Raw genomic sequence first — 24,810 nt, 5'->3', positions numbered from 1 at the left:
ATCAATATTCCCGCTGAAATACGCTCAAACTGATTGTAATGACTGTCCACCGATAGGTGGTGCGCCTAGTTCTATTTAGTATGTATAGCATGTATGTATTAGTAGTTGTACGCAAACGCGTTTAATAAAAGCATTATTATTATTTGCTAATTCAAAATAGCACCAAAATGAGAAGAAGAATCTAATTTTAAGAATAAGCTAGGACAGCTAGATTCCGATTTCCAAGAATTAATAGCATTTCTGTTTTACAGACTAAATTTGCAGATTTCAAATTAAGAGAAATGCTTTTTGAAAAATGCGAGTAATTGATATGCAATATCAGAAACGATAAGTAGCTCATGATTAAAATAAAATAAAAGTTCCGAAAAGTTCCTACATTAACAAAGATAAATGTATTGTTATTATTTGACAATTTCTTGACCTTTCTTTAAATTCCGGTTTTAGAAATGAAAATTGTCATAACTCATAACTGAAAATCAGTATTATTGTCACATACAATCTAAAATAATATTAACCTCTAAGATTTTGAATAAATATATCAAACATTTGCAAAATTTTAGTTTATTCTATTTGTCTTCGCCGCGTTTGCCTTTTTCTCGTCGCCGTCTTTGTCCTCTCCCCTTTTACGGCCGAAAAAACGCCACATTGTCGAAACGTTTTTGTGGAGACGTAAACGAGATAAGAATTCTTCAAGATGGCAGAGGCAGAGATGGCGGTCAACAGCCTCCTGTTGCCAACAGGAAGGTCAGGAAGAATTTTGAATTTGCAAGGTCGCTTCAGTTGCCTCATTCGGTTGTTGTTGAGATCAATTGCAGTTTTTCCTGGAATTATTTAAAGGCATCACACATATTTGCAAAAATGAATTACTATTGTTCAGAAATTTTTAATTGATTCATCTATTAGCAGATTCAACTTGTACGCATTTTAATAATTACACATAAATCATTTAATAGTTTAGTCTCATATTTATTAAAACAGAAATTTAAACAGGTTCCATCTCATTTATACATCAAGATTTCACATCACTTTCAGCAACTACACACGGTCATCGCAATATTCATTAAAAAAACAACAAAAAATATGGCCAGACTCTCTGGTGATCAGTAATAATAAATATATATATGTCGTATTTATATTGTGTATAATTGAGTTTTGTGTACTCGTCTTCCGTGTATGCACGAAAAATTAAATATTTCCAACACATCGATTTTATATCGCATTGTCTCTAAAAGCTAAAAGGCTTCACATTGGTCTTCCATTGGGAATAAAAGTTGAAAACAATTTTATGCACTTGATAGAGAAACAAGACAGACAAAATGAAGGCAGTTGGTATGCAGCACTCGAAACCTCAGTTCATCCACTTCTTGCAGTTAGGCGCCCCGCACAAGCATGGTATCTTGTGCTGATCATCTTCAATGTCAAATTTGTAGTCGTACGCCAACTGCAATTTTTTTTTTTTATAAATTTATACAAAGTAAAATCATCATGATCGTGAAATTCTACCGCAAAAACCAAATAATAAATAAATTTTACCTCTTCTCCTCTATTAATCTTCCGCTTAGCGAAAATGATGATTCTGAAGTCTCTATCCACCTCGACTGTCTCAGCCACGCAGTTGGGGTTGCACGAGTGGTTGATGTATCGTGCTAATCCTCCACTCAAGGTTGCATCAATGACCCTTTCCTCGTCCAGTCGGAACATGTAAATTCCTCGGTTCTATAAAATACAAGTTAAATTGAATGAAAAAACACAGAGCAATATTATTATTTACCTTTTCTTCATACTGCTTTTCTCTTGCCTCGGCAAGTTCGGTTCTGATGATTTCCCCTATGTACTCTATAACCATAGTGTGACGCTCGAGATCTCTTGCGGCGTACAAGCCAAGACCTTGGATTTTGGATCTGCAAGAAAATGAGACAACAAAACTATTAAATGTTAAATAAACCAAAGGGATGAAACAAATATTTTCATAAATATAAGTAACAAGATACAAGATATAAATAACTAAAATTGGAGGTTTAATTTTATACTAAAAAAAACTGTAAAAAATAGATAAGAAATTTAATATAATAATAATAAAGAGACAGCAATATGCATTTCCATTGGTAAAAATGCACTTGAAAAAGAAAATTACTCCTTAATCTGAATAACGACAGTGGATATAAAATAATGTGTCAAAAGGAAGATTAATTGACTTGCCTTGCGAGGTAGACGTTGTTTCGCCACTCAAGCTTCATCTTCTTGTACTGCGAGCTCTTGGAGTGCACAAATTGCTTCGAGTATGGACAGGTGGCCTCACCCACGGGCGTCGCCGCAGGAACGAGTGCCGGTCTGATGGATCCTGATCCAGTCCTCTGAGTGTGCGGCCGCTTAAAGTGGGTTCGCAGTTTTGGCTCCGACCTGGCGCACCCTGTCGGGTTGACGGCGAGGGGCAATTCGAGCAGCGGGTTCCGGCCGTACTTGAACTTGTAGTCGACTAGCGTCTCGATTCCGGGCAGAGACTCTAACACCCTGATGATGGCCGGCTCGGTCAGACCAAAAAGGTCCTCTCCTGATATGAACTTCGGGAAGACCTGAACGCCGCCAGATGACCTTCGCACGGCTGTCATCGATTCAAAAATTTGAAGCCAGACCTGCCTGGCTGTTGTCCCTTTCAGTTCTAGATCAGGGTGGTTCAACTCCTGCACCAAGACCCTGAACTCAGGGCGGCCGGCGTTATCATGAATGGAACAGATGTACCGGCACCGTTTGTTGAAGGTTCGCATGCTCCAGTAAATTCTGGCGATTTTGTATCCAATAGGGTAAATGTAATTCTGGGTGTGGAAATTTGGAAGCTGGTGGGGCAAAAGTTGGCCCACGTTGAGGAATATCAACGACCCGACCCTGAGTAGGTGGCTCTGGTCCGAATGGTGCATCACAGCGGCCACTTGGCGATTCTCATCTCTGTTGACGTAGACCCTGCGGAAAACAGCCAGGGTCGTCAGTTCCGATTCTTTCTCGTTTTTGGGAATGTGGGCCGAGCAGTAAACGGTTTTGTTTTTATAAAAGAAACAGTCGTCCTTGACTGCACACCCCAGGTGGTAGATGGAGCCGCATCGGGTTTTGAAGCACTTGATGGTGGCGCCTGGTTTGCTGCAGACGGAGCAGTTTTGACCCAGACTCTGCTGAAGGGCCTGCTCAACGTTCATTAAGGCGCCGTTCTCAGTCTCGTACACGTCATAGGACCACAAAGCACAGTTCAGATGGACCCACTTGTCCACGTCGTAGTTGAGTAACCGGCCAGTGCCGTCAGCAGGACCGTCTCCGAGCTGGTGGCAGAACATGCACTGACGAGAGTCGTCTGGCAACTTTTGGGGCATCAAAGTGATCCCTGAGCGGAAAAGCAAGTCCGTCAGTTCACGGTCGGTTGGTTTTTTGAACTTGTTGGGTGGCTGAAGACCAGGAGTCCACGTCTTAAAGCGAACGCCCTTCAGACTTGGAGGTGGAGGGGGAGCGGCGTCAACTTCCATGGGTTCCTCTTTGACATGGCCGTTCTTCTTAACCTCCACGGCCTTTTTGTCAGGCAGCTTTTTCTGCATTCCGTGGTGTGAAACAGTTGCGGCCGCCTCTTTTTCCACCACACTCTGCATGCCGTGGGTGCAGGCAAACTGGACGAAGCAGTTTTCAGAGCAGAAGTACAGGTCGTCATCAATGACAGATTCGTCAGACGGAGGTAACGGTGGCAGATCGGACAAGCTCTTGCGGATGTAGTTGTTCAGCACGCAGATCTCGCAGTGCCGACAGAACTTGTGGGCGCCATTCAGTATGCTCTGTATGTCTATGGCCGCTCCTTCTTTGCCTAAAACAGATTAGACAAATTCATGAAGTTCAATTGTATTCAAATTTTTCAATTATATTCTAAATATTTATTTTTCTTTGGAGGAAAAATATAAGTTAAAATTCTATCAATGTAGCCAATATACATATTTATAAATTTTAATAAATAGAATAAAAGTATAATTTCTTTACGACTAAAATGCTATTTTATAAAATTAGATTTTTATTCTTTCAAATAAATTTCTGAATTACTTAATAATGAATTTGAAAATTATTTGTATCCAAAAGTAGCATTTTGATTTTTAGTAATTTGATTCTTCTATTATTATTATTTTAAATAAAATAATAAAGACAAAATCTTACCATCTCTGCCTCTGGTTCTATAAACGCCAAGTTTGTAGTCAGGCTGCGTTGTGGTGTCAGCAACGCTGAACTGCAGAGGAGTTGGCAGGCGAAGCAAACGAGCCAGTCCTGAGAGCGCTCCCTCGACGTCCCTGGCCGCCGTTGAGCTCAGAGTGAGTGTGACCGTGATGTTTCCAGTCTCTCTGAGTGGCATGGTGGGCGAACTGCCCCAGCGATTCCGCATCACCAAGCCAGAAGCACCACCCAAATTTTCCTTGTCCAAATCGAGCAGGTCTTTGAAGGTGATGCCAGGGCGTACCCTGACTGGCGTGGGCGCCACCAGAGGAATGACAGGTGAAGCTCTTCGAAGCGCCTCTTTGTCTTCGGTGTCGCTGTCGTCCTCCTTAATCAATCTGAGACCTGGGAATCGGTGTGGCGTCTCGAGCATGAAACACTCTGGTGACGACGAACTGACCACCGTGTCAGGCGAGTCTTCTCTGTCCCGATTAGCATCCTCACTCTCCAACTTCAAAGGGGCAAACTCTTGGTCGTAAAAACCACGTTGGGAGGATGTCGGAGGCACCGGAGGGATGGGGGTTAGGTCACCAAAGGGCTTGGTGTGGTAAAAATCAGTCACATTTGGCAAAGTCGCTTTTCCGTACTGTCCAACCAGATCTCCGTACTTGATTGGCGAGGCAGGCGCCATGTTGCCCAGCAAGGGTGACGTCGGAGGGACGAGTCCCAGTTTCGCAAGGTCCCCAGAGCCAAATACAGGGCACACAGCAAAATTTCGTCCCAGCTCTGGCTCAAGCACATTCAGGTTTGGGAGTTGCCGCAACTGCGGCATCAGGTGCTCTATGAAGCTGTCATAATCCTCCTCAATCTTGGAGCTTCCCTGAGAGGTGGAGCTCAATTTCCTGGAGCGCTTCTTGGGCGTTGGTCCGCCTTCCTTTCCAGCACTTTGCCGCCGTTTCTGTTGGTACTGACGTCGTTTCAATTTTTTCAAATCAGCAGCCGAGGTTTCTGATGGCTGGATGATAGTGTCACACGAGTTTTGGTCAATGTCCATTGTGTTTTCTCTTGACGACTGAGGCGTCACGCTCGACTCCTCAACCTCCTTCTTAACTTCTATTTGAGGCACAGGCTGCAGGTTTAGTTGGGTTAACTGTTCAGAGGGTTGAGGAGTTGGAGGTTGCGATGGAGGAGCTGAAGTTGGAGGCGACGCCTTCGAAGGCATGGCCTGTTGGATGTGCCGAAGGAGATTTGGTGCTTGCTGCTGCAGAGTGGGGGTTTCTGTCTGAGCAGGTGGGGTGGCTGCAGGCGGGGGTTGCTGCTTCGGAGGATCAATCACTTCTTTTTTGATCATTTGTGACTGCAGAATTTGTTGAATAGCCTGAGTTTGTTGCAGGTGCTGCTGCTGTGGCGTGGGTGGTTGTTGTTGAAGCACCGGCTGAGGGGTTGGTGGCTTAGGAGGTGTTGCAACAGGCTGAGGTTGAGGAGGAGTTTTGGCCGGTTGAGGTGGAGGAGTTGGTGTCTGAGGCTGCGGAGGAGGTGTCGGCTGCCCAGGTTGTGCCCCACCAGGACTTGGAGAGGTGCTCTGCTGGAGTTGCAGGTTCAGCTGTTGATTTTGCTGCACCAGCATTGGCCTCTGAGGCGCCGTCTGCGGCTGAGCTGGTATGTGCGGCATCAGGTCCTTTTTCATGATGAAATCGAGCCTCTGCTGTTGAGAAGGTCTGATCAGGTTTGTCTGTTGCACACCTGGAAGTCGCAGCATTTGCGGTCTGGTGGGTAAATTTTCATTCAGCAAGGGTGGAATGAGCCGAGAGTGCGTTGGAGGAACAGGCCTAGCCAGCTGGGCCTCGAGTGAAGGGACCGTCACGGAAGCAGAAGACTGAGGTGTGGAACACGCCGAGTTCTGCAGCAACTGCTTCAAAAGAACGTTCTGCCTCATCTCTCCCATTTTCCGCATCGGTTCCATTGCTGGGGCGGCTGCAGCTTTTTCTGTTGCGTCTTCCTCCTTCTTTTCTACCAACTGCTGCAAAATTGACGGTGCCTCAGGTGGTTTGACAATTTCAGACTCCTTTTTTATTTCCAGCTCTGCCACTTTAGTTTCAGTTGGCGTTTTTAGAACCTCTTCCTCTCTGGGCTCAATAGGAGTTTCAAAAGAAATTTGCGGCATTCTGGTCACAGTTGGATACTGCAAGGGTGGAGTTGGTTCCACTTTGAGTTCAGGCGGTTTTGGTGGTGACGGTGGAGGTGGTTCGGTTTCCATTGGAACAGCTTTGTCATCATTTATTTGTTCCTCCACCTGAGCATCTGCTTCAGCCATCAACTCGGGGTCCGGTGAGCCGAGATTTTCCGGATCAGGAGAGGCAGGTGTGTCTGTGGCACTGTGAGCAACAAGAGAAGGTCTCTCCATGCTGGTTGTTTTTTCTACATGCTCGTCAAGCAAGTCCTCCTGCTCTTTCATGTCCACCTCATTCTCAAGCTTGTCCAGAGCCTCTTCGAATTTGTCCTCATCAACAGCATCTTCAGTTTTTCTTATCAAAGCCTCCTCCTCAATGTGAGGTCCAATATTCTCCTCCAGAGAAGCCAAACTTTGCTCCACGTCGTCAACAGATGAAGCGGGACTAGAACCAACTACCACGACAGTGATGTCTTTCATGTTGGACAAAACAGCCGCCTCAATGTCGCTGTCTGCAGATTCATTTTGGCTACTTGAGCTTGCTGCTGGGTTGTTGCTTTGCTGCTGGGATGAGGGAGGATTTTTTCCTCCCAATCCACCGCCGTTTTCCATCCACATTGGAGCTCCACCCCTTAGCCCCAATTTACGATACCTAATGTGTCTCAAACCAGGAGGAATGGGAATTACGGAACGGTCAAATCCTCCACCACCTCTTGGCAGGGGCATGATGTTATTTCCGACTCCACCGCCGCCACCTTGATTGTCATGCTGCATATCTTGGTATGGTGTGTTGGGTGTTCTTGGAGTAAGTGGGTTTTCAGTGCTGAGAGGTCTTTCAGGAGGTAATGGACTTGGCCCACTGCTGCCCGATGGTCTTCTCATTGGCGATGCATTTGGCTGCATCATCATGTTGGGCTGTGGAGAGCCAAGGGGTGACTGCATCACTCGCATTGCTTGCTGTGGACTGCCCAGTGGCGACTGAGGATAAGGCATGTTTGGATTTACCCTCATTGGCTGCGGACTGCCCAGTGGCGAAGCAGGATAGGGCATGTTGCTTTGGACACGCATCTGCTGCGTCTGCTGACCCTGGGTCTGTGGACTACCCATTGGTGAGACAGGGTACTGCATGTTTCTTTGTTGTTGGGGACTGCCAATAGGTGACTGCTGGTATGCAGCAATTCGCTGCTGCTGCTGCGCCTGTTGCATTGGCATTTGCTGGAAGTTTTGATTTTGCATCTGTTGTGGCTGCTGCTGTTGTTGTTGTTGTTGCTGCTGCTGCTGATGTTGTTGTTGTTGCTGCTGCTGCATGTACATTTGGTTCATGTTTTGCATTGCAACCATTCGAGGCCGTGGCGCTTGTCCCATTTGCATTTGAACTCCACCTTGATTGACTTGTTGCTGCATATCAGGTCTCACGAATCTTTGATTCATCATGGCTCTGCAAATATATTTAAAAAAATTATAATCAGATGAAATAGATACCTTGAAAGTAATTTTTTGATTTAATTATTTATTATTTTTTAAAGAAACAAACCTCATGTGTTCGTTGTACTGTTGATTTTGTACTGGAAACTGGCCTTGAACCATTGGCCGGCCCATCGCCTGTGGCATTGCTTGCTGAGGACTGGCCATCCTCATTTGACCCATTTGACCTTGCGGCGAAGTCAGTCTTTGTACAGGAGTTTGGGGACTTTGCATGGGACCACCTGGGCTTGAAATGAATTGATTCTCCTCACCCTTAAATTAAAATAAAAAAGATTGCATTTCCACTTTCTAAATAGCCTTGAATTTATATCATACCTGCGAGTGTGGAGTGCCTAGACGAGGTGACGGCTGCAAACTCCGAGGGGACATTTGAGCTACATTTCCTGGACTCTGAGCGACGATATTTGGTCCCGGTGAATGCGGTATGGGAGAGTGAAGAGGCGACTGCTGCTGCATAGCTGATATTGCTGGTGAGGTTGAGAGGGCAGGAGACGCAGAAGAAGGCATGCTGTGTGTTGGTGGACCAAGAGGGGAGTGATGCACTCCCATGGATGATGGTGATGGCGAATTGGTCATCATTGTGGCTTGTTGCCTCTTCTGCACTTTGGTTTTATAGTCCTGTGAGCAAAACATAAAAAATTAATTAAGAACATTTATAATTTAATATAATTTTACTTGTAGAAGCATTCCATGCTGTTTGTTGAGCTTCCTGCTCTGCTCCAGCTGCTTTTGAATTCCAGCTTGCTCCTTTGTTATTCTATCCAGCTCTATCGCATCATTTGGTGGCAGCTCTAAATTTTGCTTTCGCAGTTGTCTTTGCTTACTGCTTAAACTCTGAGGATTTAAAATGGTAATTAATTCAGAGGTATCACCGTAAAGTATAAATTCTTACCTTTTTAGCCTTTCTAAACTTGCTGACTTGCATCTCCAAATTCTGCAGCTGGTTGGACAGTGCTTGGTGTTGACCAGTCAACCATTGCTCATAGGCAGCAGCCGCTTGTCTGTCCTGATCCGTCACAATGTTATCAGGCGGTGTTGGCGGAGGAGGAATTTGTGGTACTCGGGGAACTACAGAGGGAAATTAATTAGTATTGGAAACAACCTACAAAAATTATACAACCTCCGGTTAATTTTCCTTGGAAAACTTTGAAAGCACGAAAAAAGCAAATTGTTTAAATTTACCAGTGCAGAATAGGAAAGAGGATTTTTGACCAAACAATAAAATAGTATATACCTTGCTCAAGCTGAGGCTGCGGAAGAGCTACTGGTTGTGGTGGTTGGTTCATGGGGACACCTGGTCTTTGAATGTTGACCATCTGCTGCTGCATTTGTTGCTGCTGCTGTTGCATGGCCGGATTCCACTGTTGTGTGGGCTGTCTAAGCCCAGGGTTAAAAGGTTGGCGCAAAGGCACTTGACCAGGCTGCATACTTCCAATACCTTGAACTGTAACAGTATTTTTTTTTCAAATATAAACATTTTAGAATGCATAAAATGGTAAATAAAATGTATTAAATATTGGGGGAGAATCAATAGACTTAGCTCTCCCGGTATAAATCAAAAGGGGTAAACGCTGGTGACAAATATTTTTTTAAACAGGATTCAATTTTTTTGTCCCCAATTCATTCTGAATAATTTTTTCTTAACCTGCGTAACGGGATTAGCATTAAACTCACGCTACAATAAAATCAGCTGGTTATAAAAAGATCGTCGACATGCTCGCAAACTATTTAAATTTTGGCCATTTGCAATTAAATATAAAAATTAATTTTGCGAGGATCATGAAAATGCTCAGGGAGTAAGCTCTTACAATTAGGCACGGGCGTACGCCTGTATGCCTGGGGTGTAAGCTTTTATGCCCGAGCGTAAGCCCCTTAGGTTTTTTATTTTAATTTTAGCCTCATTTACATGACCGTCGCAAAATTGTGATCTGAAAAAGTTTTATGATCCTTGCAAAAATGACCAAAATTTAAAAAGTTTGCGAGCATGTTGATGATCTTTTAATAACCAGCTGATTTGATTATAGCATGGGTTAAATTTTTATCCCGTTACGAGGGTTAAGAAGAAGTTACCCCTAAAGAATTCGAGACAAAAAAATGTAGGTGGAATAAAAAAAATATTTATCCTGGGACAGCGCCAACAGCTGGATAAATCCCAGGATATCTTTTATAATAGGAGAGCCAAGTCTATTGAATCTGCCCAATTATTATCAATCTAACTGTGAATTTTCTAGTAACAAGAATAATAATAATTTACTGACCTGGAATTGTAGGGGGAGATAGACCAGGAGAACCACCAGATGTGGGTGAGCGGAGGACGTCAGCTCTGAGCCGTTCAAAGTCCATGTCGCTCAAAAGAGCTTGAGGATTGGTTTCAGGCTGGGCAGGTGCAGGGGCGGCATTTGGATCTTGCAGGGCTTGAGCCGCCTGCTGCCGCTCCTGCTCTCGTTTTTCCTGCTCCAGCAAGTCTTCCAGCAGCAAAGGCTGTTCCTGCAATGTAGACTACGCATGATTAGCAACAGTCAAAGTGATTAGCTTTTTCAAATTAAGCATGCTTTTGTTTCAAAGAGAATGAATAATCCATGCTTTTGTGCAACTGAGGAAAAATCCAAGCCAAAATTTTATGAGTTTTTTTCATAAATAAACAGAAAGATGCAAGACATCTGGATTTTGTTGGTCAAATTGATAGAATAATTTTTGTGAGAAAGTAAATAGAAATTCTCTTCCTATAGGTGCTCAACAAAACCCAGACGAGAGATGCGGGATTTTTCTCACCTGCAAGAGCAGAGGCCTGCGCTGTTGCTGTTGCATACTGTGCATATTCTGCTGCTGAGGCTGTGGCTGCTGCTGCAGAGGGATATGGCTGAGGTTAGTGGGAGCAAGAGGATTTCGAATGTGGGGCCCTAATGGATGAAGACCAGCAGCCATGTGTTGCTGATGAAGATGGTTAGTGGCAAGTTGGGGCCCACCAACCGCCAGCTAATGGCACAACAGAGAAAGGAGAAAACAAGAACAAAAAGCCATTAACCAAACAGTCACAAAAGTAGACAGAGCGTTTGTTGAATATGTTTTTAGTTATAATCAATACACCAAAATTAAAAAAAAAGTATAGTTAATCAGGCTGCATTGATATTCAAGTTTGGCCTGTATTAGAGAGGCAAGCATGCTCCACTGATAAATTTTCAGTAATAAACATTTATTCGTAATTATATAAAAAACAGCTCCCAAACTGGAAGGCAGAGTTCTTACCTGAGCTGCGCCCGGATATGGTGGTGGAGGTCCAGGGTATGGAGGAGGAGGGGCGAGGGTGGTATTTGGCGGTGCCGAGCCTGGCTGACCAGCAATTATTCGAGACTGACCCACATTTTGCAGCATTTGGGAAGCAGGACCCATTGGCTGCATTAAACGAGGCTTTCCAGCCATTGCTTGTTGCGGATGGATCATTCTTTGCTGGACACCTAAAATTAAATTGGCTAATAAGTTAAAAGGATATACTAAGAAGTACAAAATTATTAATTGCAATAAAAAGCACAGAAGAGAAGCTGTTAGAATTAAATTTAGTTTGTTCCAATTACCTTGCACTTGGGGTCTCATCATTCCCTGCTGTGGCTGCTGACCTTGGAATGCTTGTTGGAACGGTTTTCCTTGCATTTGAGGTCTCATGGTAACATTAGGAGGCACCTGCTGCTGCTGCATGGGAGGCTGAGGAGCCACTGGAGGAGCAGCAACACTAGACTGTGGTTGCAAGGACGTTCCTGCGCCTTCCGTAGGCCTTTCTTGGTTTTGGTTCCTGATTTAAAAATAGTAATACATGAGGATCAGCTTTAAAACAAATTTTAAAATTTTACTGATTTCTAGGAGCACCCTCTTTCTTTTCCTCATTTTGCTCTTCATGGACAAAGTCCAATATGTTAGTCTTTGCCCCACCAGGTGCTGCGTCCAGATCAGGGTCTGCGTAAAGCAATATGTTGAAGTCGGCACCAAGCCCAAGCAATTCATCGTCATCATCTCCCAGTTCCAGCAAATTACTGACGCTCTGCAATAAAATGTTTTAAATTTGCATATTTATTTGCAAAAAAAAAAAAAAAAAAAAAAAAAATGGAAATAGAAATAGAAATTTACCTCAATTCCTGTTTCTTGCTCAAGTTTTTCAAGTTCTTCAGCAACACTCTCTGGTATTTCCTGAGTGGATACTTCAGTGTTTGCAGCAGGAGTGGAAGGTGTTGGAGCCGAAGGAGCAGTGGAAGCCGTCATGCTAGGTAACTGTTGTTGTTGCTGCTGCTGTTGATGTTGTTGCTGCTGCTGCTGTTGTTCCATTGGCATAACTGTCGAAAAAAAATTAAATTAAGCTGAAGGTCAAAAGTTTAGTTAAATAATTTTACCAGGAGCTGGCATTCTTTGTTGTTGGTTCATAGCCTGTTGCTCTCCCATCACAGGAGGACCACTCATGGTTCTGATCAATCTAGGCCCAGGAACCATACCAGGTGCAACTGAATTAGGTGCAACTGTTTCAATATTGGACATTTGCCTCAAAATTTGACGTGGCTGTTGCTGCATCATCTGTCCGCTTGCTTCTAGTACAAGTTAATATTATTATTTTTAAATTATGAATAATTCAGAGTTGATAGTAAGGCCAAAGAAGACTATTTTTACCTTGCTGTTGGAATGGCAACTGAGGCCTCTGTTGGACCATGTGCTCATACGACTCCATTCTGGGCCCTTGCATTCGCTGCTGAGGCATGTTCTGCACAAACTGTTGTTGCGGTTGCTGCTGAACATTTGCTCCCTGGTTGAACATTTGCTGTTGCTGCTGCATATTTCCACCCTGGTTTTGCACCATGACTCTCTGCTGCTGCTGTTGCTGCTGAATAAGCAGACGCATTCGAGGGTCCATGTTAGGAATTGACTGACGAATAATTTGCTGAAATAATATTTATTAAGTGAAAAATAAATTTTGCTATTAAATTATAACAAATTTAAATGATTTGATAGGGCCAAAAATTAATAATTAGTATTTCTCTTACCCCTTGGGGTCCTCTAATGAGCATCTGTTGCGGCCCTTGCAATCTTGGTCGCATGCCCGGAGGTAGAGGGTGTCGGAATGTGTTGTCACCTTGGACCCTGTTGGCCATTTCTTGCTCCTGAACCTGCTGCTGTCCTTGATTGTCAAATTGCTGCTGCTGCTGCTGAGATTGAGTTTGCTGAATGTCATTTCTCTGTTCTTGCGGCCAAATTCTGTTGCTTTGGCCTGGTACAAGTTGCTCGTCCTCGAGTTTCTTAAACTGCTGCCTCTGGAGGAGATCTCGCAGTTGGCGATTGATGTCAGGACTTGGCTGGTTCATTTGGAATCCACTTGACTCATCAGGGCCTGGACGTGGAGTACCTGGAGGTTGAGCGTATGGATCAACAGGCCGAGGAGTGCCTGGAGGCTGTGAATATGGGTCAACTGGACGAGGAGTGGCAAAAGTTTGTCTCTGCTGCGGAGGAGGAGCAGCTGGCGGAATGAACGTTTGTTGCGGCTGTGGCCTTGGTGTACCTAAAAGAGACAACAAATTATTCTCAGTTTGACAAACAATCGTTAATTTAACTGAAAATCAATAATACTAAAATATCAAAAACAAGACATTTTTACCAAAGATTTTATGTTTAGAATTTCTTACCTGGTGGTTGAGCATATGGATCAACAGGTCTTGGTGATTGAAAGGTGGGCTTGCCCTGAGTAGGAGTTGTCGGTTGCTTCGGGGGCTGTGGTCTTGGAGTCAAAGGTGGCTGAGCATAGGGATCAGCACTTTGCTGCTGGAACTCCTGGTTGCCGAAATCCTCCTGTGATTGCTAAATATACATATAGATTGAATAATAAAATCTAATTATTGTTTACCTGATTTGGAGTTGGAGGAGGAGAGAACACATCTTGGCCCTGAGGGAAGGATATCCTGTTGAACTGGTCAGCTCTAGGGGACACCTGCATAGGCCTGGGCGAAGGTGGGGGAGCAAAAGGCCCACCAGGACTTGGAGGAGCCATCGCACGAGGCATGCCAATCTTCATGGGCTGCGTAAACTGAGGTCTTGCTCCAGGAGACGGTGATGCCATTGGGGAGGTTGAAGGGTCCTTATATAATAAATTTAGAACATATTTTAAGCAAATTTAATGAAATATACTTGTCCAGTAGCAACATGGAGCTGGGAGGTGACAGGAGCAGCTGCTTGAGTACCATCAGGGAGGAAAACTGGCGGTGGTGGCGGCGGCAAGTTCAGCATTCCCTGAGCATCCATCGGGCGGTGCATTCTTGGCATGCCCATACCTATGATTTTTTAAATTTAGTAAGGAAGTGTTAAAATTTTTAGCATAATAAAAAAATGCTATAAAAAAAATTAATTTTCTTATGAAATACAAAGATTTTAAATGATAAAAGCGCATAATTTTTAATACCTTGCGCTCTCTGCTCATGGATGAGTTGCTGCATTTGCTGTTGTTGCTGGCGGAGCGCCTGCTGCTGTTTCCATTTACGCTCCTCAAGCGCCTCCCTTGTATTCTTTTGCTGAGCAATGATCTTATCCTGATCCTGATTGAAGACATCGTACGTATTAAAATAAAATAATTTTTCAAGTTGGCGTGTTATTTGCTTGGTTGGTTAACTACAAAAGAAATATTAAATCCAGAGAGCAAATTAAATTTCTTTGTTATCTAACAGTACAGGATGCCGTGCTAAAAATAAAAATGATGTGAACTGGAAATTGACAATGAGTAAAATATAAGTAAAAGTCTAATTAGATTGTATAGAGGAGTTACATAACCAATGAAAACATGCCAGAGTTACGATGATTCTAACAACAAGAAACGACAATGAAAGCAACATCTACCAGGATCCTGGAACACCAAACAGGCCGACACCAAACAAAAAAAGTTAGTGATAACTTAAAAATAAAACAGGGCCGATTTGGGGGCAGCGAGGTTGGGTTTGGGGCGGAATGTAAAATACAGATACAGCCATCAAAATTATATGATAAACAATATTCTTCATTTTGATAAAAAAAAGATGTTCAGAAAAAATCTAAGAATAAATATTCTACAACGTTGAAATTAAAAAATTTAAATTTCAATGAAATAATTTAACTATTCAAAAAATTAAGAAATGAAAACGACCTAATTTATGCAAGATTCCAAAATTAAAAATCCATGCACGTTGACAAAAAAACGTTGCCCGTGCTGTCTCCGGCAAATGTTTGCAAAAAATGAAATCATTGAGAGAGCAGAGACACGCGGACGGAGCACATCGAAATTGCCAGACGGGCTCACCAGATTATTGGGTTGCGACTGCGACTGTATTGTTGGTGGTGGTGGTGGTGGTTGAGGTGTCAGAGGGGGGTCGTAAGACTCTTGTCCCAAGGAGGGAAGGGTGCGCATTATTTCGGAGGGAGTCAAGACGCGGATGTGCTGGTCGACCACGGTGTTGCTAACAACAGCACGCTGCTGCTGCTGCTGTTGTTGCTGGTCGACGCTCGCGTTACTCAGGGGGGAGGAGGACGGCGAGGGAGTGTTAGTGGAAGAGTTGGACGACTGCGTGTTAGGGAAGGGTGAAGATGGCAGCGGAGTTACGGGTGAAGCTGCCGATGAAGAACACACCTCTAAGTCGGCGGTGGTGCTACTAGTAGGAGTGGTGGTTTGCGGTGGAGGTGTGAGAATAGTGGCCGATTTCATCAGAGCAGTGCTAGCGGTGGTCAAACTGGTGGTGGTGGTGTTGGTACTGGTCATACTGGGTTTCTTCAGTAATGGGGGTGTCACAGAGGGTACTACCGTGGAGGAGGCCACTGAGGCGGCAGCTGCGGCCGCACCGGAGGCGGCGACGCCCGGGCCGCGACCCGCCGCCGCCACGCCAGCCTCTTGCTTCACAACGGGCGAACTGGCGCTCGGCATCTGTGGCGAATTACACAAAAAACACACCAGGGTAATGACTATCTAGCCTCAAAAGTCTCGTCAGCAACATCAACAGTAAAAATAAAATGCTAGCAACGACTATTTTTATATTTTTTTTCTTTTTCTTAAAAAATGTCTCCTTGCCAAATTCTCAGTGTGAAATTTTTCAGATTCAGTTTTGGGGAGCAATTTATTTAATATACTATGAATATAAAAAAATAAAGAGGGTTTTGCCCAAACACAAAATGAAAACTCAGGGTGTATGTGTATGTGACAGAGAATAATCTGTTAAAAAAGACACAAACACGTGGTTAGTCACAAACAAAACACGAATGAGGAGCGTGGACCGAATCTCACAGAGACAGTAAAATTGAAATCTTTGGCGTCATCAGGTGCGTTTTTGGCAAGTCTGGGAACAAGCAACTTACCTGTTGCGATTTCTTCATCCTTTGTGTTGCCCTGTTCTCTCTAGCATTCTGCAAATATGGGGCCTTTGTGTCTGCCTGCAGCGTCCTCCACTTTTTAATTATCTGCTTGCAGCGCTCAGTCCAAGCTACAAATTATTATTTTTTTTTAATTTCCCCAAAAATTTCTTTTTTTTTTATCTACGTACTTGGGAATTCCATTTTCCATTCAGGATGGTTCATGTTGGCATACAAAACAGCTGCCATGGTTGCACCACTTCCCAACAGCTCATCCTGCTCCATCTTAATGGAGGCCCTCTGGTTGTAAGAGGTTGGTGCCTCTTGAGATGAAGTGGATCCTTCTTGGCCACTTTGGTCTGGAGTGGGCGCTTGGCACCAAGGCGAAGGTGGCTCCGAAAAGGCAGGGCTGAATTGAGGGCTGCTGTAAATATGAATATGTTGTGGAATTAATTAACCACCCACTAAATTAAAATAAGTTTTCTTACTTGCTGTATTCCGAGTGGTACGGTGACGCAGGAGGGAAGCCCATGGGTGAAGCAAGATTTTGCTGCTGACCCATAGCAACAGGCTGGGCTCTTGGCATCGGACCAGCAGTAGGCAATGCTGTGTATAAAAGGATTAAAATTTAATATCATTACATAAATTCAAAAGTACTTGGTGTTGGTGGTGCAGGTTGTGATGGGGAAACCAAGCCACGCTGGTTCGGAGCTGGTCCCATAGGCATCGTGTTGATAGGGAAGGCTGATGACTCCTGTGACTCTTGACTTTCGTCTGTGAGCACCCCTTTGAAAATTTCTTCTACGTCTTTGCTGTCCATGTTCGGTAGACCTTTGGAGAAATCATGAGTTACATATTGTAATGCACTTTTGTCATTAGATTAAAATTTACCTGAATCTCTGACCATAGACTCAAGGTTGAAGTGAGGACTCAAAATGTCAGTAAGCTCATCTTTGTTTTCTGCGGTCTCCGAGCCTGCGCCATTTGTTTCTGTCAATGACAGTGAATCATTCAGTTCCGATTCATCAGCTAGGTTTGAGTCTCCTAATAGGAAGCCAAGCACCAGAGTTATAGAGTCGAGGGAGATAGTGGTATCAGCATAGTAAGAGATTAAATACATGCAAAGATGTTCAAGAATTTCACAAAATTAAATATGAAAAACAAACTTACCACCCATTTCATCAAGGTTTGTTTTAGTAATGTCAACATCGTCAGCCATGAGGTTATCCATATCGACCAAGTCTTCTCCCTCGAGCAGATTCATTGGAAGAATGTCTTTAAGAGCTTCTTCTTCATCATCGGCATCAGCCTCTTCCTCCGCAGCTTTGTGGGCTTTGCTATTAGCAGCAGCGGATGTGTTAGCGGCAACTTGCGTCTGTTCACTTTGTTGCTTTGCTTGAGCAGCCAAGGCCATTTCCCTGAGTTTTTTGGCCTTAATGGCTTCCATCACTTTGAGCTCCTCCTGCAAGTTTAAATTTTAACATGAAAAAAAAAACATTTGAATCTTTTTTATTTACCTGAGAAAGCTGGATACCAGCTGTAGCAGGGGCAGGAGTAACTTTCTCTTCGTCAGAGTCTCCAATACCTTTAAGGCTTTGCTCTTTACCCTCTAACAAAAATCGGCCGAAAAACGCATCCTACAAGATGAAAATTAAAATTTTCAATTTGATCACGTACAAATATATTACTTGTAAGTAAATAGGATAGTTTTCCATGAGCTTATTCTTTGGCCGCTTCCTATTTGGCTTTCGTTTTGGTTTCTCTTCACCAGTAGGAGTGGTAGGGGTTAGAAGTGCCGATGCAACCATGGAGACTTGAGGAGTTATTGAAAGATTTAATTCCAGTGAAGGACCAAATCCACTTCCAGGCAAGTTGTCAGCAAAGCTTTCATCGTCCTTTGGTTTCAAAATTCTTGTCCGCACAGAAAAACCTCCAATGCCTAAAAAAAGTAACTATATTCAAAAGAGAATTTCAGAAATTTAATTTCAAATTACCAAGTTTATTTAAATTTCTTGTTCTCTTGCGCCTCCAAACCATGGCTCCACTTTCATTAGTGCAAATCTGGAAACCCTCAGGTGGCTCTGGAGGGCGTCCATCCGGCAAAAGTTGTACGAGTGCTCCATCTCGGGGTGCGACCTGGTTACCAGGCATCATACCTTCCATTTTCCCTGATAAAATAGATATTAGAGAATGTATATATAGATTTAACATGGGGAAAAAAAGACTCACCTCCAGAAACAACAGACTCTATTGTGGCAAGTATGCCTGCCTCGGCATCAAGCCCCTTGCCAACACCACCCTTAGCGTTTGCTCTCTTTTTCTTCGGCTGTTCTAAAGTGAGGGATCTTATTTGCTGATGGCCAAACTCAGACAAGCATATGCCATCCACAAAGTAGTTGGCGTTGGAGCTGATCTTTGGAACTTCTACAAGAAAAAATGTTGAATTCAGAACCAATGATCAAATTACACTGCAACGATCTGCGCAAGTAGAGGTTGTTATTAATTGATTATTCAAAGCAAAACAGATGGGTGATCAGATTAATTAGGTAATCAAAAGAGAAAACCACTGCTTGTCACGCCGACTTACTTTTACTACTATTTGCTCTCCCCTGTCGGGAAGCGTCTAGTTTCTTGAACCCCGCATGAACTATTTCAAGAACTGAGATTAAAACCAAAATAAAATAATAAAATGCAAAGGGGTAATGGTATGAGAATTTATTGTTCGTTTGATTGTGTTACCTGGGCTTTTGCACGGTGTGGGTGGCTTTGGTGCTACTGGCACTGGAATGAGATGTGGAGGAGGAACATCCCTAGGTCTGCACATCACACAGTTGTACCCGTCGGCAGAACACTTCTCGGCCTCTTCTTCAGTTCTGATTTGATCACAGGTCCCATGCAACCATCTGAGAATAACAAATTAAAACAAAATTTCATCCATTAGTTCAATCTCAAAACTTCTTCTTGCTGAAAAAATAGCGCCATTCGTAATAAGACAGAAGGCTACAAACCTTTCACACTGGAAGCACTGGATGATCATCTGGCCTTCAGAGTACTCTTCGTTGCAAGCAGGGCACACTTGGAGGGACGCACATGGTCCACACTCACTAAAACTGTTCATCCAAGTGCAGTTGAAGCCTGGATCGCTTGTCCCGCATGTTTGGCACTGAGCGCACCTATAAAATATCAATTTTAGTTTTAAATTTTAATTTTGACAAAGTGATAAGAAATACAGATAACTTCATAAACTCCTAATACAGAGTATTGCCAGTACTGATTAAGCATCAACTTAAAAGAAATTTTTGAATCTTGGCTATATATATATAGTTTTAAATTAATGTTTAATTCGATCTACATTTTTGCTCCATAAATTGCAAGTTTTAAGCAATACGAATTAGCAGCAGAAAAATTTTAACAATCTGCTTTGAATTTTGAAGATAATTTTTTTTATTAAATAGAAGTTAAAAACATTACCATTTGCACTTCCAATTGCCCTTGGGGACAAAGTCCAAAGGCGGGTTCATGCAGTATATGTGGTAGGATATGTCGCAGTCGTCACAGAGGATGAGCCTGGGCTCATCGTTCCGCTGTCCACAACCCTCACACACAATGCAGTCCAAGCAGCGCCAGCCCTTCTGTAGAATAACCTTGTTGACCTTGGTGGTCACACAATAGGGATGGTAGCACTGGCCGCATTGGGCACAGGCAATCAGGCAGCCCTCTTGGTCGGAGCCCAGGGCGCCGCACATGACACACACGTCCTGGTTTAACACAAACTTGTCTTTGGCCGAGCAAAGTACAAGCCGGTTCTCGCTGCCAGGTTCGTCGTCCGAGTTTTTTGAATCGCGGCCAGAGTCACCAGTCGGCTTTGATAGACCAACGCCGGGAACGCCGAAAACGCCCTGCATCTTGCCTTTGGGCCCCCGCTTTCTAGGAAATTCAGTCATGCCCTTGACCTTTTTCAGGCCCAGTTTGCCCTTGGGCCGGTTGCCAAAGCCTGTGTTGCCAAAGGGCATGCGGCGTTTCATCATCTTAACAGCAGCCAACGGCTTTCCCCTGCCAAGACCAAAACCGGGTATGTTCCTCGGGCCTTCATCGCCCTCCTAAAACAACAGGAAAAATCACTTGGTCAAATATAATACAAATTCACGCAAAGTTAGGTCAAAATAATGACATTAAATTAATTTGAAAATACTTATTATTAGTAACATGAACACCAATTAACACTTCATATTATAAATTTTTACTTGTGTTTTCTTAGCTTAAGCTGAGAATAATTTTTCGAGAAATTTAAGGTCACCGATAATGAGGAAACAGATCTAAAATAATTTAATCTCAACTTTGTTTATGTTCCATTTCCTGCAGATAATAAACCTTGTACAAAATAAAAATTGAGATTTAAAAATAAAAAAAATAAAAAAACACACATACAAATTGTTTTGAATGCTGGATTAGATTAAATTTATAACAAGAAATTAAACAGCAATGGAAAGAAAAGATAATAGGAATAAATTTACAATTAATATAGCTTCGATTTAATCTAAAAATAATTGTTTTTGCTTTTTTAAGTGTACAATTTCCAAAAGTTCTTAGCATCTTTTTAGAAAATAAAAAATAACAAAAGCGCTTTTAGTACTTACTAAACAACAGTTGTTTGGATTGAGAAGTTCTATTTCGTTTTTTGGATGAATCGTGGGATTACAAAACGCCATTGCAAATTAAAGTTTTGGAAATAAATGACTACATTTGAAATTACCGCTGAGAAATTAATAAATCGAATTTGATAAAAAAATAAGCATGGTTGTCTGCGGAAAAACGTGCTCTTGTCTTGTAAACATCAGGTTGTTTTGCTTACCGCCCCCCTTTCCCTTTATCTACCACCCTCCACAACTGCATCTACCAACAACGTTGTGCGCAGGCTTGCCATAGCAACCACATCAAAAAGTCCATCACAGCAAGAAAATTAAAAATTTTGAAGAGAAGAAAGAATTAACATCAGACTAACTGCTAGCAGTATACTTTTTTGCTTAGATTAATAAAATTTAAGGACCTATGAAGCGTCCTTCAGAACGTTTAAACAAGATAGAAATTTATCAATGGCGCCTCTTTATTAATTAAATTATTCACCAATTTAAATTTTGGTTAAATAGTTTTCAGATAAAAAATAATCTAACTCCAATTTTAATTGGCTACAACATTTGTTGTTGATTTGTTCCATGACCAGTTTAGCTCATACCAAGACCCAAGACCAGATAAAAGAAAAAAAACTCACCTTTTCAAAGCTGTCAAGATCCATGCCAGAGAGTGAGTCGTCCCCAAAAAGGTACGACTCCTGCGAAAAGTCCATCTCGTCAATGCTGCCTCTTTTGAAAACAGAGCCAGGCCTGTTGCTGGAGTACTGTTTGCACACAATGCAGACATAAACATACTCCGGAGTGACGGCCTTTTTAGCCTGGTAGGTGGCCAGCTCGGCGTCAGGGTCGCACGCGCCATGAACATACTTTCTGCAACTGGTGCATTGGACCATTTCCTTGTGGGCAGTGTGGCGGTAGGCGCGACGGCACACAGGACACGCTTGGCCCTTGTTGCGCTGTTGATAGCAAGAGTCGCAAACTGTGAAGTGGTTATGCCAACGAGAAGACTGTCCGGCACCGGGCGTCCGCGAGCCGCAGTCGGTGCAGATTCTGCAGCTCTTGCACTTCCATCCAAGTTTTGGGATTTGGCCGACGAGTGGCCGCAGGCACTGCGGGTGGTACGCCTTGTCGCAGTGGTCGCATATCAAGAACTTGCTGCGCTCCGAAGGAACCCGGCAGGTCTGGCAGTGCCGGCAACTGGTGCACTGCCAGCCGGCGCGCACGTTTGGTGACGATGCCATCCCGTAGCATGAGCCGTGGAAGTGCTTGCCGCACCGAGAGCACATTATCAGGTTGTGGATGTTTCCCAGGTTGCAGCACATACCGCAAGTCACGTCGCCGGCAAAATTGAGCGGCACCAAGTGCAAATGCATCGAACACACCGTCACAGTCTTTGAGCAGTCCTGAAATGTGAAAATCGAATAAGAAAATTTATTGAAATCGGGAAAATTAAAATTTCATCAATTTCTTACTCGCTGCCGTTTGGATTTTTTCAATTTAATGATCATCTAAAAATTGTTCAATTAGATTGATGAATGATTTCAAATTAAAATATTTAAAACAAAAAAAAAATACACCTAAAATCAAAAGATTGTCAGTTTGTTTATACTACAAAAGTGTATTGTTTTTTTTCTAGCTTTTGTAATAAAATAGATTTGTAAAAATTGCGATATAAGAATGGACTAAAAGTTGAGCTATATGCAGTTTAAAAAAATTTTATGCAATAATTGAACTTTAAAACATTTAAATTTATTGAAATTTATGATTGAATATATCAGTAAGTAGATTGGCATTCACAATAAATGTCATTATATTTATTTAAAATTATTTTTGTTTGTATTCAAAGTTCACTGTTGTAGTTTATATAGTTAAAATAAATAAATTAATTAATCACTTCTTCACAAAATATTTCACATCTCCTTTTCCCAAGCAACATGCGTATATTTCATCCAAATTAAATGTTTCCATTACCTGGAAGCATCCTGAAGCAGCAGCACAGGGCAGATGGAAATACTTCGAGCATCCGTCAGCCTTGCAGGCCAGGGCGGCACCAAGATGCATGCAGTGGGCGCATTTTCTGCTCAGCGCCTCAAGGATGGCGTTCTCGGCCCCATGCACTCTGCCATTATTGTCAACAGTGACTTTGGGACACCACTTGGCACACGCCTCGTGGATGAAGAAGTGGCCGGACTGCTCGAAAATGGAGGACACAAGTGGCTCTTCTCCATAGCCGACCATCGACAGTTCGTCCAGCATTTCACTTGTCCCGGACGTGGACGAGTTTCGGTTAAATTTCATTTGACGCCGCTGCGAAATGGCAGGCGAGGTGGTGGTCGGGGTTGTTGCTGGCGAAACCAAGGCAGGACTCTTTTCACCGTTGGCCAGTTGGTCGCTTTCCTCAGGTTGTGGAGACTTTATCTTGGCGTTTTCCACGTCAAATGTGGGAGAGGTCGTGACTTGAAGCAGCTCACCCTGCCCGAGGGTACTCTTCTCCCCGAGTGCACACAATGCACATACTTTTCCCGGCCTAAAGTTAGGAAAAAACACTCAGTTTAAATACCACAGACTCATATTACAACCTAAATAAATATGCATAACATATTTTGGTAAACATAATTTACCATTTGTCCGGAATCACAGGAAAGAGATCTTCAGGAGTGGTGCATTTTTCAACGATTTGGCCAGACTGCTCGGAATCCATATCCTCCATTGAGCCATAATTAGATTGACTGAGAAGCTCATGGGGTGGAGATGGTGACACGCCTGCCAGTTCATGAACTGCAGACAGGCCTTCGAGGTAATCCCGTTTCTTTTTTGGGCCGTAGGGACTTTTGCCACCATTCGATTTTGAGGCATGTAGACTGCCACTAAAATATATAAAAAGACGTTAATTAATACAGTTTAGAAGTAGAAAATATAAACATTTGCAATAAACGTTCAAACAAAAAAATCAAATAACTTTTATAAGTTTAAAAAATTTCCACTGATTGCAAATTTTGTACATACACAGTCCACTTTTGCATCGCACTCTTCTGCAGCAAAGATATGGTAAGTTGGCCCTTTCTTGGTCGTCCTGGTCCTCTTCGAATTGTAATTCCAGGGTGGGCCCCTCGAAAAAGAGTCAGACTCTGAGACTCACTTCTAACTACAACCGAATCTGGAATAATAATCATTTAAAAATAACCATAACACGTAAAAAATGAAATGTCAACCTTGGCTGGAGGAAGGCGCCTGCATGAGCTGCGTCTCTTTGGTCAAAGGCGTCTCGTCACTCCTGCGATGGGTGAGGCCGTGGATTGCTTCCTCCTCAAGCAAGTCCTGCTCTTCGTCGATGTCTTCTTCATCCTCCTCGTCCTCGAGTTCTTCATCCAACTCATTCTCAATGTCAGAGGCTTCTGAGGCTTCGGAGGCCTCGTCGCCGCTTCCCATTTCCATCAATTCGTCATCTTCGTCGCCTTTCTGGCTTTCAGATTCCATTCTAATAGGTAAAGCTTATTAAAATAAAAAGTCTGACGAAAACCAAATTTGAGTCTCGGGGGATTTTGCACAACAGGGCGATATTCGCGTCTCACCGCCATTGGAGAACCAGAGGCGGCCCTCGGGAGTCAATTTTTTGCAGTTTAACGAAAGATTATTTTGCAGAAATTTTATTTCTGAATTGGAAGAATTTGCAAAATGAAAAGTGAACCGGATTTAATGATTAAAAAGGACGCGTTTGTTGACGGAAGTAAAGTTTTCCGCCGACGTCAGGTGTTGGCTTCGCGAGAGTTGTTTGGGCATCGGTGGGTCCTCGGCCGCTGGACACCGCGAGCAGCCGAAAATGAAGCGAATCGGCCCAAGAAGAAGGGCACCTTACCTTAATTGGTCGGAATTTCGGTCAAAATCGGGCCGATGACATACTATTTACACGGTTTGCGCGCTAGGCGGTCATGATTTTCGCGGAAAATTGAAAATTTCCTTCGTCCCCGCTGTTTCAGGACAATGGCCGACGCCAGTCAGTGGGAAGGACTCGCGTGA

General features: G+C 43.2%; 1 protein-coding gene across 1 annotated transcript; it reads right to left on the bottom strand.

Annotated features, from left to right (window-relative positions):
* Positions 1–945: 945 nt before the first annotated feature.
* Positions 946–24,810, bottom strand: LOC132205398 (histone-lysine N-methyltransferase 2C-like). The gene is made up of 45 exons (XM_059634431.1): positions 24,650–24,810; positions 24,006–24,271; positions 23,800–23,950; positions 23,415–23,660; positions 22,765–23,320; positions 21,432–22,196; positions 19,634–20,262; positions 19,171–19,335; positions 18,902–19,065; positions 18,750–18,809; positions 18,392–18,586; positions 18,157–18,330; positions 17,851–18,101; positions 17,680–17,799; positions 17,333–17,624; positions 17,054–17,206; positions 16,820–16,993; positions 16,651–16,768; positions 16,354–16,586; positions 16,169–16,293; positions 15,450–15,740; positions 14,256–14,388; positions 13,985–14,127; positions 13,704–13,934; positions 13,486–13,657; positions 12,850–13,361; positions 12,479–12,746; positions 12,208–12,399; positions 11,948–12,150; positions 11,674–11,861; positions 11,401–11,615; positions 11,075–11,283; positions 10,601–10,804; positions 10,087–10,327; positions 9,063–9,272; positions 8,949–8,972; positions 8,721–8,896; positions 8,504–8,662; positions 8,144–8,446; positions 7,878–8,080; positions 4,180–7,781; positions 2,200–3,838; positions 1,772–1,901; positions 1,534–1,716; positions 946–1,441 (listed from the first exon to the last, which is right to left on the bottom strand). Exons 2-45 carry the CDS (start codon positions 24,268–24,270, stop codon positions 1,349–1,351), a joined length of 14,760 nt encoding a protein of 4,919 aa, XP_059490414.1. The 5' UTR covers position 24,271; positions 24,650–24,810; the 3' UTR covers positions 946–1,348.

Source organism: Neocloeon triangulifer, unplaced genomic scaffold (assembly GCF_031216515.1).
Source record: "Neocloeon triangulifer isolate White Clay Creek 2 clone unplaced genomic scaffold, ASM3121651v1 ptg000002l, whole genome shotgun sequence".
Classification (NCBI taxonomy): Eukaryota; Metazoa; Arthropoda; class Insecta; order Ephemeroptera; family Baetidae; genus Neocloeon; species Neocloeon triangulifer.
Note: the sequence above shows the minus strand (reverse complement) of the source record. Positions and strands in the feature narration are given on the sequence as shown.

What these genes read in the sequence shown, in the direction of transcription:
- LOC132205398 (XM_059634431.1), bottom strand. Translation starts at nt 24,270, where the DNA reads ATGGAATCTGAAAGCCAGAAAGGCGACGAAGATGACGAATTGATGGAA. An exon ending in ATGGAAAATGGAATTCCCAA is followed by an intron (nt 16,294 to 16,353) that starts GTACGTAGATAA and finishes AATAATTTGTAG; the next exon opens with CTTGGACTGAGCGCTGCAAG. An exon ending in AACAACGTCTACCTCGCAAG is followed by an intron (nt 1,902 to 2,199) that starts GCAAGTCAATTA and finishes ATTTTCTTGCAG; the next exon opens with ATCCAAAATCCAAGGTCTTG.